At 37.1% G+C, this 18,928-nt stretch overlaps 1 protein-coding gene across 1 annotated transcript in view; it reads left to right on the top strand.

Moving 5' to 3' along the window:
- The window catches only part of LOC149774464 (cadherin-23-like), a 61,282-nt gene that overhangs the window by 36,172 nt on the left and 6,182 nt on the right, over nt 1-18,928 (top strand). The window contains exons 10-15 of the mRNA XM_089945187.1: nt 10,189-10,323; nt 10,832-10,954; nt 12,092-12,280; nt 13,071-13,261; nt 15,144-15,390; nt 16,802-17,291. Coding sequence (XP_089801313.1) covers nt 10,189-10,323; nt 10,832-10,954; nt 12,092-12,280; nt 13,071-13,261; nt 15,144-15,390; nt 16,802-17,291 — 1,375 coding nt within the window. The remainder of the gene's footprint in view (nt 1-10,188; nt 10,324-10,831; nt 10,955-12,091; nt 12,281-13,070; nt 13,262-15,143; nt 15,391-16,801; nt 17,292-18,928) is intronic.

The raw sequence follows: 18,928 nt of genomic DNA, 5'->3' as shown, positions 1-18,928 counted from the left end.
CTAACAATGACTACAAAAATTCATTTACTTATTTTTACTTTGAAATTCGCTAAGACAGAACGCTAAACTTCTAGGGAAAAAAGTATCGTGCACTTTGCACTAGAACATTAGCAAAATTAAAGAAATAGAAAATAGGAAAATTTTGAAACCTGAACAATTCGACACAATTACAGAGGTGGCTAACACATTATTGGGAAATTATTTTTGTCCATTAGCACAACTGGACTTGATTTGATGAATAAATAAATGCGACCTGGCGTTTTGGAGCGTGAACAACAGCAATGGCAAGACGTGGGAAGGACGACGGATTAACAACATGGATCTGATTGGGTATCAGCAAATACAATTTCAATCCTAAGGTAATTCATATAACTCAGATTGGAAAACTGATAGAAACTGGAAAAACTGGACCCGCAATTTTACGCGGGGCAGCTATGTTTGTTAACTCGATTCTGATTGGCGGTTGGATTTCAATCCTAGGGCAAACTCATACACTGAAGCTTGATAAACGGATTGAAACAAAACGGATTGAAAACTGAAAAACTGGTCTAGCAACTTTGCGCGGGATAACCAGGAATGTAAACATGGATCTGATTGGTAGTTAACCATGCTGGATATTAAACTAACAGGAGAACAATTGAATTGAAATTGGGGAAACAAACTGCATTTAGCGGATTTGATTGGCATATAACTCAATAGACTATTCTTGTATATTGTAAAATTTAACAACTTGATTACTTATAATTTATGCACTTAACTAATAGCGGTCTTAATCAAATTTGGTTTCTTTAACCTTGCTTGGATAATTTTTTCACTTTACCAAGTCCAGACTAATTAAAAAGTGCGGTCATCGCACAGTAAACACGGGATTGTAGTGGCTCTAATACCTACAACCGACCAATTAAGTAGCCTAGTCATTAGGCATTAACAAGACGCAAAAGCACTAGTTTGCGTAAGCGTCTTTAATTTATATTTATTATTATTAGTCTAACCATTCATTGTCGACTCATCCTCCTATGAAGATGTGCTCCAAACTAGCTAAGCTAAACGAAGCCTACATGAATTTGCACAGGGTCAGACACAGTCTGATACCGAAGCCAGAAGAGATAGAGAATGTGAGAATGCTAAAAGTCACTGAAGACCTGATAGAAGAGCTCTTCAGAGAAGAAGTGAACAGGGAGAAAGAAGAATGGACAGAGAAGTACAGACTTCAGAAACAGCAGAGAGAGCAGCAACAGCAGCAACAGCAGCAGCAGCAACCTGAACCTGACAGAGGCTTTGTCGATTGTCGTATCGACACCAAAGAGTTCTTCTTCTCTTTCCGAAGAAGCAGACCTATCGTCAGAAAGTCTATCGTCAGAGGACATCGCATTCTTAGAAGCTAAAAGATTGCCATAGCAAACAAAAACACAGCCCTTTTCAGGGCTACCCAATACTCTAGAAAAGAAATAGTAATCCATTTGCCAATGTGTGTAGGTAGAGTAGTGTGAATATAAACACTGACTCTTTTTTAAAGGTGTGAGTATATGTGTTTGTGTATATGATTGTGTGTTTGTAAGTGCTCACGTACGTTTGTGTGGATAGTAGATTATGATGATGTTTTTTTTTTGCTGTTTGACGTGTGGGGAGAGTAGATTTGGGGTTTGATTGGATTGCTTTGCGTATGTGGATAGTATATTATTTGTTTAATAATTTTTTTTAGAATAGTGATGGGTAGTATAAAAAGTGAGTGAGTGTTTCTTTTAGGTCCGCACGTTGTTTGGTCATGATCTAGGTAATATAACTTTGGTCTTAGGGGGATGTTTTCCTTTACGTCCGCGCTTTTAGTATAAATTGAAACTCGCTTGGCAGTCTAGCTACCCTGTTCATTCGTTAACAAGACAATGAATACCAGAATAAGCAAACTTCTTGAACTCCAGATACATCTGGAATATGTCAGGCGCCTGTTAAATGAACTGGCAGCGGAGGCCATAGTAGAAGAGGGAAGAATAAAGAAGGAAGAGGAGGAGAGAAGACAGAGGGAATAGGAGGAAAAGAAATAGGAGAGAGGATGGCTTACAAGATACCAGAGACAGAGGATTGGGGTGCTGAAGCCAATCATCCTCCCTCTGCGCTCTCAAGAAAAAAAAGTGAAAGGAGACTGGGGAAGAAGATGTTTGTGTGGTGCCAGGCCTGGAAGGTGCCATCATTAACCAGGTGTCACTGGAGTTCAAAAACAAACAGCCCTTTTTAGGGCTACCCAATACGCGAGAAAAGAAATACTAATCGATTTGCCAATGTGTGTATGTAGAGTAGTGTAAATATAAACACTGACTCTTTTTTCTTGTGTGTGTGTGTGTGTGTGTTTATTTGTAAGCGCTCAAGTACGTTTGTGTGAATAGTAGATATGGGTTTCATTTTAATGCTTTGCGTGTGTGAATATTAGATTTTGGGTTTGTTAATTGCTGCTTCACGTATGTGGATAGTAGATCATATGAAATGAGAAAAGTAGGGGATGTTTTCCTTCACGTCCGCGCGTTTTAAGTGATAATCTAGGTAATATCAATTTTGTTTTAGGGAGATGTTTTCCATCACGTCCGCGCTTTAACTATAAAGCTAACAGTGCTAGCCATTAAAACCCATTCCACGGAATAAAGACAAAGAAAATGGTGGTAGCAACAGCGTTACTGAATCATTTGATAGGTATTTATTATTGGATAGTAGATGTTACGTTTGTCATGGAAAAGATAGAGAAAGAATTCAAGTTAGAAAAGTGTCTTGACTGTTTTAATACTCTGAAGGAAGCAAAGGAGATAGTAAAAGGAATGATGGAAGAAGAGGAAAAGAGATTGAGAAGATTGATTGACCCACCTTATGTAAGAGTGGGAAGTTTAAAGGAAGCACTTGAAAATGTCATCGAAGTCAGGTGCTTCTTAGAAAAGATATTGAATTGGACGGAGTGGCGATACGTAAAATGGGGGTTGGACCAGCTGACAAAAACGGAAGAAGTAATGAGGAAAGTGATGACGGAAGAGGTAAATAACATCAAAGAAAAGTGGACTAAGGAAAGAAGAGAAGAAGAAAATAGAAAGAGAAAAGAAAGCTTTGAGAAACTCAACAATAACTGGATACGAATACAGGAGAAATTCCGAGCGATATGTCATCCTGACTGGATGCCTGAATCAGAAATAAAGAAGAAGACAGGAATAATGGCAAAAGTTAGAAGATGGCTACAGAAGTGGAGGAAATAAAAGAAGAAGATGATGATGAAACCAAAAGCCCTTTTCAGGGCCACCCACATTTCTCGAAAAGAGATCGACTTTCAATTGCTTACCCCATTTTTTTATTTTCTTTATTTTAAAAAAAAAACAAAAAAATACAGACCCATCAGGTCGGGACCATATTAAAATAGGGTCCTGACCCTGTTCCATTTCCCCTAGTCCCTAGACAGGCCCAAACTCTATTCCCATGTTAAATTCCCCTTGTCCCTAGAATTGCTTTTTATCTCCCATGTTAAATTTCCCTTGTCGCTCAACAGGCCCAAAATATATTCCCATGTTAATTTCCCATTGTCGCTAAAGTGGCCCAGGGGTTTTCTCCATGTTAAATTCCCCTTGTCGCTAGAGTGGCCCAGCGTTTTTCTCCATGTTAAATTTCCCTTGACGCTAGAGTGGCCCAAGGGGTTCTGTAATGCTAATTCCCATTGTCGCTAGGGTGGCCCACTTCACTACTCTTATCCATGTTCACGTCATTCCTTGGTATCTCTCAATCCCCTTTTACATTTATTAATTCCTTTGATATATACGGCAAGTAGTTATATGAGTCAATTGGGTCTCAGATGTTAACTATGTAGGTGCCAGGGTATTAACATGCAGAAGGCAACATGACCTCAAACGGGAATGAAAATGTTAAAATGGTTCATAGGTTTCACATGGGAGTTGTACAATAGCCTCCAAGTTTATAGCTTCAAAGGTTGAAAGTTTGCAGCCTCGTTCGGGAAAGTAACATTACTTTGTAGGTGTGAGGCCATATCTTGTCCCGTACGTAAACTATGGAGTCTACGAATACATTGCCTAAAATAGTCGTATAGTCTCAAATGGGAATACTAACGTTAAGATTTGTATCTACAATCCAGTAATATCACATATTCTTCAGCACCCACGTTTTAATTACTTTCCAAACACACGCCCTACAATCCAGCACCCGCTTTTTGATTACATTCATACCACATAAACTATCCAATAAACTATATTCGATTACTAACCAAATCCCACCCACCCCTATATATATACACACACACAATGCAACGAAAAGAGTATGGAGTGTATGTAGACCCACTAGCACACAAACATACTATCACAAATACGTAGTATTAAATACGCAGCAGTAGGAATTATGTTTTTTTTACTGACACCATGGTATACCGTTAAATGTAATCATACCATTACACAGATGAGAGAAGGATTAAAGGTGGTTTTAAGGTTGAGTTGTCAGCAACATACAAAACCAAATACACAAATCATGTTTGCAAATAGGACTAATATATATCTTTTCTAGTGATTTAGATGGCCCTGAAAATGGCCGCTGAGGTTTTGCAACCGAAAGCTTCTTAGTATGGCAGGTCTGTAGAAACCCCGCTTCAGGCAATGTAGCCGTCCCACATTGATTCATCTCTTTCACATGGCTGTCTGTGATCCTGGCGATGAGACACGATGCCTTCACATGCATGTTATAGGCTGGGCTAAACAGCATGCCCAAAACAATGATTTATAACTCTACACTGGACCACAGCTTGCTTGAGTTGTGTTGAAAGCAGCTGACACCACGGAAAAAATAAAGGTGCATCAACTTTCCTACTGTTTACCATTGCGGCAAAGTTTGAGTAACGTACCCATGGCTTGACCAATGAAGACTATGAATTAACGAGTGCCTGCTGCGGATACCTCGTATACTCGGAGTATAGTACTTAGACCACGACCACTATGGTATATGCAACCAGTATTCCTCCAGTAGCTGCTGAGTTAAATTTAGATATTGCCGACATTTGCTCGAGAGTGTAGTACCTAATACAACTCCTTCTCCATCATTACCGTCGGTGGTTGATTTCAGAAAGGGACATGAGGAGAAATTTGAGAAATTTGTGTACCGTCAGAAAGAAGCGACTGAAGCTTTTATTCAACACCAGTAACACGAGGAAACATGAAAGCAAGAAGAAAATAAAACTAAACTTTTGACTTGTGAGAACAAAAGAAAGGGAGAAAAACGTTTTGTGTTCTACAAGACATTTTGGTGGTAATAAGGAACCTGATTCATATGTGTTAGATTAAGTTAGCTAAACCCAAACCCCATTCAGCTGCCAAAATTACTAAAGCTTTCACGACTCGATGTACGCTCACCGGCACTGAGATCCCTGCAGTACCAGCAGCTTTAGTTACTACTACCACTACAAAGCACCAACAGCAGGAGGATGTGCATTTTGATTTCATTATTAGTATCACAGAATTCTCGGATACTCGTACTCATGAAAGAAATGTGAGAAAGGATTTTGCAGTTTGGATCAAAACATTTTTTTGCGGTTCGAGATGTCTTGGGACGTTGAGCTACTAAGCCGTGCATTCCTGACAGAAACGAAGGAATACATTGCTCTGCTAACTAGATAACCCATGTTAGTCCTCCTTGTTTCGAACAACATCGTATGAAACAAATTCAGCAACAGAAAAGTGCTTTCGAACTGTTGAGCTTGTGATCCATTTGTGGGCATCAGTTTGTAACAATACCTCAAAGACAAGCATTCATTCAGGAACAAAACGATGACGTTTGTTTGAACAAATCTTTAACTTTGAACATAAATGTTGCATTCAGACATGTGGGAATTAACTAGAAGAAGACTTCAGGGCAGACCCATACAAGAACAAAAGGAAACAAGTGGATTCTATCTTATTTTGCTTCGAATGTAAACACGATGCTTGCATTACATCCCTAATTACTTCGTAGCTCGTCGCGCGTTTGAAAAATGCATACAAGAACCAATATTTATTTTATTGCCCATTAATAGTAAGACTCTAGGACAAGAAACATAAACTTTCTGGGCTCTTTTACGCTTCACAATTTTGTCGAATGGATCTTATACCCTACCGAAGACACTTGGAGACAAGATTACATTATGCACTATGGTGACTGTCATCGCTATGCTACAGTGAAAACTCACAATTTTCGAGATTCGATCGATAATTTGATGTGAAATTTTATTCATAACAAAACATCCGGTGGCCTAGTGGCTAGAGTGTCTGAACCGGATGGGGGAGGTCGTTGGTTCGATATACTGCCGAATCATACCAAAGACTTATACAAACGATACTAACAGCTGCCTCGCTTGGCGCTCATCATTAAGAGGTTAGTGTTAGGACATCACTATAAACTGCCACACTGCAGACATCCTAGCGATATGACTGAAAACTTGTTTAAGCCACGTTAAAAATCCAAATCATACACACACACACACACACACACACACACACACACACACACTTTATTCATATCAAGATATCAAATGTCCGATAGTCACCAGGAATTAAACCAAACTCATCTACAGAAAGTGGAAAAACTACATGTTAAAGATTCAGTTAATTTAGTAGTAGATTTGAGTGAAATGCCTAAAACTTATCATATGACAGAACTAACCAAAGATTATTTTCCACACTTTTTCAACACCGACATTAATTAGTAAGTCGTGCCCTAGCATTTGCTTGAAATTCATCAGTATATCCCCGACGGTACGCACACAGAACTACAGAAGGATAATTTGCTTGGCACCATACACACTCTTAAAGCCCGTTTGATTTTGAAAAAGAAATGTTGAAATATTGCTGATTTGATGTCAACATTTTACGCCCTTGCTGTGGAAAAATTCGACAGTTATATTCTGCATCACGGAGATATCGATCCTCTGACTAAAGTTTATATCATTACCATTGCCAATTAGCCTATCCAAAGAAGTTCGTGTTTGAAAAAAAAAAACAGCTAGCAGATCCCTCAGTCTTACATCTCCGTCATCCGTCTATATTCTGCCAAAGATGTATGTTGGCTCCATTACTTGTATGAAGACGAAAACAAATGGATACAACATGCTAGAAATGGTGGAAAAAAGAAACTTGGAAGATTTTCTGTTGATGCCAGGGATTTAGAAGAAAAAAATATTAACGTCTACGAATTCCAAGGATGATAATTTTACGGATGCCGCAAATGTTTTCTTCTAGGAAATCTGTAGTTATTTCTCAGAGTCTGCAATGGAAAAATAATACAACCAAACATAACAACGAAGCTTGATGTTAGAAAGTCAAGAATACTGAATAATAGAAATGTGGGAGCACGATTACGGTCGACGTTTCCTATGCGAGCTAGAATTTAGACGCTTTGCCGAAAGTTACGACGTAATGGACTTCAAACCTATGACTCCACTCGACAGTTTGTTAGGAGGACGAATCAATGCAACCTGCTTGCTGTACGACATGGTGGCATATCAAGGAGAGCAATGTACATACATCAGTGTGTGTTATTTGTGTTCTTGTGTCTGCAAATATGCTCGATTTCCCCCAGGGAACCCTGAAATGTTGACAGAGCACATCGACGTGGAATATCTTCGTCAATTCTAAGGGTTGATCAATTGCAAAGGTCTTACCTCCATCCCACTTGTACCATCCTGTCTTGCCACATCCTTGCCAATGAAAACTGATGTCCTGAAACATATAATTAAGACCAACCCTGTTGCTATAGGGATAACAAAACACTGTGACTGAAACGTGAGTGTTGAATTGTTTCATGCTCTGTATTGTCGATACTAACTATCAAAAGCATACGAAATTTGGCACCTTCCTACAACAGAATAATACCAAAAGGACGGACGCTCTAGTCCTGAGAGTTTCTTCGGCTACGTCAACAAATTTCTCACACTGAATCTAGAAGCTAGAGGTTCCCTATCTTCCTGTCATATTCCAGAAGACAGAGAAAAATTCAGGAAACGGCAAACGTCCTTAGAAGATACGACTTTGGAATTCGCGAAAAGAGCGAAGGAAGACAATTATTTGCCAAAGTCATATTACATTATTTGTGGGGAATATTTGTGCAACGTCCGATATGGTCCACGACGGAATACTTGGCAGATCCACACCGTTACTTTTAAGCGGTTAAAGACAAATGATTACTCAGGAAACACGTGATAATCGGCGGACAAACTTTGATCTTGGTCATTTAGGATGAAACAACAGTTTGCAACCCGATCTCCCGCAGACGAGTTTGGAAATATCATATTGCAGTCTACGACAGCCAATTCCGTATAAAATTCTATCATCAAGGAGTACATAAATATTATACCGGGTTTACATTAACCCAACATAAATGGCCGAATGACCGCACACGTTCTCAATTCAAATCAAGTCAAGCCAGTTGTGCTATCAGTCGCCGAACCTATTAGAATAAAGAAAGACAAATGAAAACCGTCCAACATTGTAAAGTAGGAACGTAAAGGGAAGCCATCATTTTGATGGAGAGGGTGGAATACATCCAAGACCAGATAGATGTTATGTACTGTTACCCAAATCAAAGTCATGTCCGCAGGGAACGACTTCACTCACAACAGTCAAGAGCTTCGCCAGAGAGATGGTAGACGAGAATGTTTTGAAGATCAAGATAACTTGGCCGAAGGACATATGGGTAAAGAAGCAGCCTAAGGTAGAGAGGCGATTACAGCGCCTCAGATCAAACGGGATGAAGAGTCGGGAACGTTCCAAAGATTGGGGGATCGGAATTTGATACTGGAAGAGGAGAAGGAGACAAAAGTACCAACTTTAAAACTAATTGTCTGCACAAAAACGTCTTAGCGAAAAACAATGTGCGACCTGCGATGAGAGACCAGAGAGATGTAAAATCCGTTAGCAGCAAAAACAAAACAAAACTAAACTGAACTAAACAACAACATAATCCAATAAAAAAACGAGAAAAGATATAAAAGAACAAGCGACCTTTTTCACAGCCACGTAGATAACTCGAAAAGAGAGATATTAATCATATTTGCAAAATCTATTTATGTTTAATGTTATATATATATATATATATATATATATATATATATATATATATATATATATATATATATATATATATATATATATATATATATATATATATTTGTGTGTGTATGTTGGTGGCAAATAAAGCTTTAAAACCCTTTTAAAATTTTCTCTCTACCTTTGTGTGTGTCAGTATAGTTTGTGTCAAAATGGTAAAATCTATAGACACTTTCTGCTCGTTTTAGCCGGATTGTACAGGTGTGTGTTTGAATATTAATCCAAAATCAGTTACTGGATAGTATTTGTAGTATGTCGGATTGCAACCTAAAGCAGTTGCTGGATAATTTATTTTGGATTGCTATGTTTGATATGTTTGATTGTAGATAGAATTTTAACATTAGCTGTCCTGTTTGAGGCTATACATTCGTAGCCTCCATAGACTTACATACAAGAGGCGATATGGCCTCAAAACGATGACGTAATGTTGATTTCCCGTTTGATGCAAAACCTTTTAACCCTTTAACGCTATACACTTTGAGGCTATAATACTGTTCCCATTTTAAACCTATGGACCCATTTTGACATCCCCTTCCCTTCTGAGGGCGTATCGAATCCATCATGTTAACCTATGGCCACATATTTAAGTATAATTTGATACACTATCGCCTTGTATTCTGAAGATATTTATTGTGTATATAACACAAGGAGAGGTCGAAATAAAATGTAATAACTGTGCAATTTGTGCAACATAAATGTTGTGGACATAGCAAAAGAGTACTTTCAAAATACTTTACTTAATTTGTGACTTAATTTTTTTTATAAACAAATCCTATATACTGTATCAGTGCACTTAGCATTGCCACATCTGAACGTTACCGACTCCAAACACGTTCTTTAAATTGAAAGCCACTACCAGCTTTCTGAATTATAGTGTTTGATCATGAGTTCTGCTTCAACTTATCAAAATTTAAAATATTAACGCCATTTTATTAACAAATATAGGGGCTATACGATATATCTGACGCGTAATAGACGTCGTACACTTATAGCGACTATCGTAAACATTCCGATCGCTATAAATACTCAGAACCGTAGGCCGTACGTATGAGTGTAATGTAATATTTTCTTATCTTATTTTCGTTAGCTCAAGTGACATTATCCACCGCATCCACCACTGGATCCGTTGTGTATACTGTTACCTCGACCGACGCTGAGAACGATCAGCTGTACTACAATATGACGTGTACACCAGCTTCTTGTCCCTTTACGATATTGGATTGTAAGTTTTTAAGTTGCAATACTATCGGGAGAAAATGTTCCTTATTTTGGGTGAATTTATATATAAAGCAATTACATACAAATGTACGGGAGCAGCGGGAATAGGGGTTGAACTGGTGGTAGAGACGGATCAGGATTTATGAAGCAAGAAAAAAAGTCAGAAGTCCCTACAGTAAAGTAGATAACCTTGATAGAGTTTTGGTCAGCATGTCAGGGCAAGTCTATCTGTGTATATATGCTTGTGTGTCTGCAAGCTTTTTCAGAAATATAATATTCATGTTTTTTCTTTCATCATGACATGCTTGGATTTATATTGTATAGAAGTGCACATGATTAAATCTGTCAATTGAAGCCATATTAGTATTGTATGCTGCAATGGTTTTTATTTTCAAAAGACATTGAAAGTACTAATCTGTTAGAACATCTGACTTAGTTCTGTAATTACATATATAAGTGACATTTAAATTATGATTATGGTTATCATTTGGTTATCATTTTTATACCCATAGCCGGGGTGATTCAGGTGACACAAAGCCTTCGTGGCCTGACCACTGTAGGATACGACGTAAGCGTGTGGGTGTACGACGGAAGAACTCTAGTTGGTTCAAAGACATTAACTGTTGATATATCAGGTAACATCGTCAAACAGTACGTCTCAGTTTCAAACCTAAATTAATGCTTTGCATTCTGATCAGAAGGTTATAAATCTGAGCTAGAATTTACACTATCAGCAAATCAAACTTACCTTTCCAAAGAAAGATCATTTGCGATTGGCTGAGAAAAATAAAGTAATTTGCGTTAGACGGAAGAAAAAAAATAGTCATTTGCGATTGGCCGAAAGAAACTTTAAAACGCAGGACCAGGCCATGCTTGAGTTCCTCAAACGATTTAGCCCTATTTTGGGTTTGGAAATTTATGACAATAAAGTATACAATATATGACGTATATTGGCTGAGAGTGAAAAAACAATCACAGATCTTTTAGATTTGATTGGCTGAGCGTCAAAATTCAAATTCATCTTCAGAGTTTTATAATTTCCAGGCCTGGACCCTTATTCTCAAATCCTTATTGAGCACCGTCTAACACCATCCCCTGCCACATATTTCAGATGTGTCATAGTGTCCAGCTATGAAGTTGATATTTTTCAGTCTAAAATGGGGTCCTAAGTTCGCAAAATGACGAATTTAAAACTACCCCTTCATTGCATATTATACAGCGTCCATTTATGAGGTTGAAATTCTATAGTCTATTCGTCCTATTGTTCTACTTGCATTCTGCTTAAAGTCAAATTCATGCAGTTATTTGTTTTGAACTAATTTTGTGCTTAAAATTTGTTGTGAATATGGGATCATTTCAATAGTACGTGGTGTTAAAAGCTTCTTAGCTTAATTTTAAATCAATATTAAAATTGAAGACTGTCTCATCTTTAAAACTGTTTCCCGTTATTTCGATATTCTGTCCTTTCTGTAAGCTGGAGAGCCTACTGGAACCCGTTTTTCTTTGATAACATTGAGTGCACTACTGCACAAGCCAAAAAGGATGAACGATCGCAGACCAGTGTAGGAGCAAAGCAAACGCTATGCTGTCTTTAGAGTCGTACGTTTCCTTTTTCTATTTGTTCTTTACATTGCGTATATTTGTTATCAATGATTCATTTTCTTTTCTGAGGAAATTAGTCGTTAAACAATAAACACCAGCAACAACAATAAAGAAACATCCAGTGTTGCGATTAATTAATATAGTCACTACTCCTTTTATGTTTCTTTCAGATATAAATGGAGCGGTGAGCATTAACAATCTTCCACTGGGCTCGGCTTTGCCCGTATTTGAAAATACAGCTTTGTCGACCTCCGTATACCAAGTGAGTGTGACTGATCCGAATGTTGGTGATACCCACACATACACTATGACGTCATCTCCGGGATCAGGAATGAATTACTTTTCCATTGATGGATCAAGTATGCTAGTCCCACATGTTTGCTTCTTACAGGTTATGGTTGATAACCAAAAAATCTCACAATGTAAAAAAATCTCTTTTAATGTCAGTGAAATGTAGAAGTGTTTATAAGCTGTTCGTGTTATAACACTTTGAACGGAAATTATTGTTAGAAATGTGAAAATGCGAGATTACTAAATAGTTCTTTAAACAATCAGACACTCTTTCCAGGGACGTTATTGCAATTTTTTCGGGGGTGGGTGGGTGGGGGCAAAACTTGACGGGCTTGTTAGTTTTCGTATATAGGCTACAGCAATGTTACAGCACATGCAAATTCGGGTGGATGAGCAAATGCACCCCCTGCCCCCCCCCCATGACGTTACTGACTCTTTTCCTATTAGAACTGAAAGGTTCAATTAATGACAATTGAAAAAGCAACTAAGATATTTAAAGAAACACGAAGAATCAATAAACAGTAGAAAATAAAAAGAAACTATACACGAAATGCTGAAATGCTGAAATATGTTCTAATAATTGGTAACTTTAAAATCAGTTCCTCTCCGACTTTCGTTCGACTCATTTCACTGATGACATCAGCATGTTGTGTGCTCATTCATTTTGTCTCCATTCCTTTATTTTTAACGTGCATAACAGTATGGCATTATTTGACCTATTTCAATGAAGAGATCCGTCTCAGCACTGTCCTTTTGAGAGTCCGTCATATTTAAGTTTAATGCAGAATAGAAAAATACAAATAATGTGTAAAGCCTGATTTTTTTCATTGATGTATGTGTCCTTTTCATCCTTTACAGCCGGCCAGATCTCTACATCGGGTACTGTATTGAACTATGAGACACTCGCTACGAAGACGTTCGACTTCACCATTACAGTTAGTGATGGCTCTTCTACGGACTCAAAGATTTTATCAATTCAAGTTGTAAACGAGAACGAAAGTCCATCTTTTAATCAGGCTGTTTATTCAATATCAGCAAACGAGGCTGCCGTAAGTACGAATTATGGACCATACATATGTTTTTCTTTTTTATGACTATCCCCATCAGCGCCGTCGCCCATCCACCCCCCGCCCATAACATGCTCACAGATTAAAATTTGCATCAAGAGTAAAACCAATGTCGGCAAAGATAATGCATGATATGCCAGTTAATTTAAGTAGAGACTGAATGAGAGTAAATACGATGGCATGGCTCTTAAGAAAGAAGAGTCATAGTCAAAATAGAATAGGTCAAAATAGGTCAGATTTGTATAGGTCAAAAAGGTCAGAGTCGTATAGGCAAAATAGGTCAAAGTCGTTTAGATAAAAAGCTAGAGTTGTATAGGTCAAAATAAGTGAGAGAAAATTAAAATAACTGTACAGTTAACTACAATGAATAACTGATATATTGTCATCATAGTTCATTCAAGTTGTATGATACATTAGAACAGAAAAAGGCTAAAGTTCTCAGCATAAAAGCTGAAAAGCGTCAATGACGCTCTCAAATATTCGCTGCAAAATAAAGGTTTTAATTGAACCTCCACACATATAACGAATTATGAGTATTAAATATTTAAATTGTTTTATTTTCCATTAATTTTCTTTCTTAAATTCTCAAGAGACCTTTAGATGGACCCGCATCTCGCTTTTAAGTCTAGCTCTATTCCAACTGTAAAATACATAGTCAGATGTACTGTAACTTAATGTGCCAGCAGATCTTGATCTATCCAGTTATAACATGTAATCAATAGAACAAATAACGATTATGTTGACGTGCCCATACATTACTCGACAGCAGATCAGGGTCAATGCTGACTCCAGTTCGACTTATAAGCCGGTATAGAAGGATTATAGTGATGTCTAGCACTGGGGCATTATGCTTCAGACAAGTAGTATCGTGTTCCACCCAGTCACATTATCCTGATACCAAGGCCGACCAGTCCTAACACTAACCTCTTAGGCAGCTGCTAGTACCAAGTCTTTGATATGACTCGGTCGAGGTTCGAAACCCGCGACATTCCCGCATCCGAGGCGGATGCTCTACCCACTTAGACCACTGGAGCGGTTCCGGTTCAGAAGGTAAAGAGAAAACGAGACACTATTCTCACGAACACTACTTTCCGTTGTCACGGAACGATTTTGTCCAAAACTTGAATACAGATATGACACGCCATAATAACAAAATAATATATAAAATTTCGCAATATGGTTGAAATCTGGCTTGCATGCTGCGGTTAACAGCAAAAGATCGGACCTAAATTATTATATCCGACTCCACTTAGAAGTTATAAAATATCAAAGGTTCCGAATTTGATTACGGGTTGTGTTTTTGTGCTCTGGCAGTATTGTGACTGGGAGCAGGTGGAAATAACAACATTTTTAAGTTTGAGCTAAAAATATTGCTTGGACCAATTACAAATAACGCTTTCTTTGAGAAAACTCAGTCTCGGATATAAGGTCAGTGCTTTATCATCTCTAAGTTACGCTCCTTTAATTGTCAACCAGTATTAAATCTGCACTATTGTTCTGTATCACTTGGTCGGTGTAGAGGTTAAATTCGCAGAGGATTTTCGCTTCGCTTTTTTTCTTCGATTTCAGTCAGCCTCGAAATCTTACAAGGTTAACTTGGAAGAATCCTATTGACTCTTTATGCCTGCAGAGTTTCATTTTCGGAGGTTTTTATTCTTATGTTCCTTTATGACGTGTATCCTGCTTTATACGGTCTCTGTACGTGTACAGAATTAAGACAAATAACATTTTTCTGAAGCTACCACCTTGTAATCTTGACATACCCATAATTCTTCTTACTCTCCTTCTTCTTTTCTTTTTCTTTTTCTTATTCTTCTTCTTTCTCTTCTTCTTCTTCTTATTATTATTATTATTATTATTACAGAGTGGGACAGTTTTACCAGATCCAGGATATGGCGTTACGGACCCCGATGCAGGGGACACTAAATCATTCAGCAATGATTGTGGTACGAATACTGGTCTATTCAGTATGTCGTCTGCTACAGGCCGTTTGACCTTGGCGTCTGAGTACGATTATGACCTAGGGACTCTGCCGACAACGGTCACATGTACAGTCAAGGTGACTGACAGTGGCGGCTTAACAGCAACTGCAACTTTGTCCATTACTTTCAGTAAGTTCCAAAGGTGATCATCATGCATGTTCATTGAAAATAGTATTATTCATTTCTTTTTATGCTGAATGAAGACAAAAATGTATCATTTATCACTGGGCTTTTAGCAAGGAGTATCATTCATCTGTCCGTCCATCTATCTGTAATTTCATCTCACCCTCATCTGCTCGTTGGAAATTCGCCAATATTTGATGCCCATGTAATATCAATCCGCGATATAGGTAAATTATTTGGGTCTCATCCTTGGGTACCATTGAAAAGGGTAAAGGGGCATATATGTAGCAAACAGGCATACATTATTACAGGGGCATTTTCAAAACAAATTTTCACCAAACCTTATATATCCAGTCACAGTTAGATGACACATACATGCTATGAATTTTTTGGTCAAGGTAATTGGGGAAGATGTCGAGGTCGGGAAACAGAGAATCCGGGTAAAATAAAACAAAGCGTGCGTATTTTAGATGACGAAATATTCTAAAATATATGTGGTGCATACATTTTTAGCGATCTTTAAGCTGAGCTTTTGTAATCATGAACCAAAGAAAAGGTCGCTCCTCAAGTTTAGTAGTTTACCCCCAAATTTTAAAAATCATGCTTACTTTAACTTACGAAAGCAGTCAACTTTACGTTTAATACGTCACAGTTTTAAATACATGCGACCCGCATGTAAACTTTGATCTGACAGACGTAAAATATCAATCTTTATTCTGTATGAAATCGTGACGTCTACAGTTCAGCACTTTAAAGATTGGATGTTTAATTAATGTTCTAAACATATGTCTCAATTTTTTATATTAACTTTAGCGAGTGATAATGAAAACCCTGAATGATTTTACACATTGTGGAACACACGATGAGAAGGACTCAGGTTTCAATCGCATTCAGTATGGTGGTCGTTTATAGCAGATGCAGTATCAGTTACGTCATGAATATGACGTTTAAAATAACATATTGTATATCATACAAAACGAAGGCGCTTTTACCTGCCCATATTGTATATAGTATGCTTAACGGTCTTTAAGGTAAGACTTCTACATCAAAGGGAGTGATAATCTTCAATATTTATGGTGGTTATTGTAACCTATATAGGTGTATCAGGCTGTGATATTTCTTCATTAATAACAATGACAATCATGACCTATATACAAATTTTTTTATTTATTGTTGCATTTTTTATTCCTATCATGGTTTGAAAATCTTTCCTTTAAAATTACTGCTTCCATGTATGATTTATTTACATTTACTAGTTTTACCAATATTTAAAGTGAAACAAAAAAATAAATTGGTACTTAGTTTAAACCTCTGTACCTTATGTTTGCGTTTCCAGATGGAGTGAATATACTAAGACGAATCTGCAAATGGTTAGTGTGGCTCATTTCTTTAACCCAAACATTGTTTTCATTTACAGACAACATAAACGACAATACGCCTATCTTCGTTCCGAGTTCCTACACCTTTTTCTCATCATACGACGCGACAGTTAGCACGTCAATTGGCAGTGTGACGGCCACTGACGGTGATCTTGGAACCTATGGGATCGTTTCGTATAGCCTCGATCAGTCGTCACTACCGTCGGCGTACTTTGGTATTGATGGTACAACTGGGAAGCTGTATCTTAGCTCTTCAGTTAAACCGATTGGAATTGGAAACTCGGTGTCATTCAATGCAATTGCAACCGACGGCGGAGGGCGTACGTCAACAACAACGGTAACCGTTAAAATCGCAATAACGACAACAGTTGCCACCACCACAACGACAGATCGCTATCGAACTTTCTTGGAAGATGGCCGTAATATTGCGTGGATTGTTTTGTGCGGCCTGGTTGTGCTTGCTATCGTCATTGCTGTGTTTTGGCTCGCTTGTGAGACTTACAGAAAGGGATATCCGAAATTCAAATGGTATGATCTCTCTGTCTGTGTCTGAATGACTATACTGTATATATATATATATATATATATATATATATATATATATATATATATATATATATATATATATATATATATTGACAAATCAATAAAATATGGGCGTATCATCTATCTGTCAAATTCTCCAAACATGTATCGCCATCAGTGCCATATTGTCACGATATATACCACTATGTCATAATATGTCGTATTGTCAACTTATATACTGATATATGTGTTATATCGTCAACCTATATACCGTTATCTGTGCCATATCGTCAACCAAAATACCAGTATATGTGCCATATCGTCAACCTATATACCGTTATCTGTGCCATATCGTCAACCAAAATACTAGTATATGTGCCATATCGTCAACCTATATACCGTGATCTGAGCCATATAGTCAACCTTATACGCTGTTATCTGTGCCATAACTTCAACCCATATACCATTATCTGTGTCATATGGTCAAACAATGTAGATTTATCTGCAAATTGCTAGAAAACATCTTCTAGGGTATTTGTTCACGACACTCTCTTCGACATTCACGTTTATTAGTCGATTCTGTATTACGAGTCTAATTTCTTAAAACAAGTAACATAAACAGTTGAAAAGCCACAAGCTTTGTTAAATTCAACAAATAATGTATTTCCTTGAATACAGAAGTTTAATTTTTTTTTAAAAAGAACGGACGGTATTACGAATAAAAAAGAATAATCCTAGAATTACTGACACGAGTGCTAATAATTTAAAGTTCTGAATAAACTTTAGTAGAAATCCAAACTAAGTCCAACGATGAAGATGTTGATGTGCTTGTGTCAGCCTGCATTCTGTTATTTTTACCAAGAGTATTTTGTTTAAATACAGTAATGTAATTTCAATCTTTGAATTCACTATAAATCCCAGTAAAGAATGTTATTTTTAAGAGAAAATAATCGCTGAATTAAATAATATGGAGAAATAAATTCCAGCCCAAATGAACCTGTACACAACACAAAATATAAATTGAATCTTCTTGATCTTAATCGCAAATGAATATTGTTTATCCAGTAACAAGATTATCGTCTTCTATTTCTCCTCTGTATAACCTGAACAATGTCAGGTACACCAGGGAAATTGTAGTGGAATCACAGTAACCAAGACCCAGACCACAAAAACATTTACTTCTATTATTAATAATCCTTAAATTAAACAAACATATAGAGAATATTTTAGCTATGTATTAGTTGTTTGCAGAATAAAATAAAAAATATTAAGCAAAATCAATAATTCAGGTCAAATAAGATATAAACTTGTTTCTGGACAAAGTCTAGTACAACGTACAATGTTACATTACATTAGCATACAATAATTTTAAAATATATACAAAGAAACCTAACAAACAATGTAAATTAAATATGCATAACATATTGTAACTGCCAATTCAACAATAAATTGTCCACTTTAAGATATATACAAATTCTTATCGGAAAGGCTATTTATTAAACTTTGAATATTTAACTTTTAGACAAAACCTGAATCTGGCGGTTATGAAAATTGTTCACCATAATTTAAAGTTGATAGAAAATAAAAACTGGCGCTGTTGCAATAAAGAATAGTATATGGTTAGGGGTGACTTGTACAGC

This window comes from Sinohyriopsis cumingii, unplaced genomic scaffold (genome assembly GCF_028554795.1).
Source record: "Sinohyriopsis cumingii isolate HCF-2022 unplaced genomic scaffold, ASM2855479v2 utg000229l, whole genome shotgun sequence".
Lineage (NCBI taxonomy): Eukaryota > Metazoa > Mollusca > Bivalvia > Unionida > Unionidae > Sinohyriopsis > Sinohyriopsis cumingii.
Note: the sequence above shows the minus strand (reverse complement) of the source record. Positions and strands in the feature narration are given on the sequence as shown.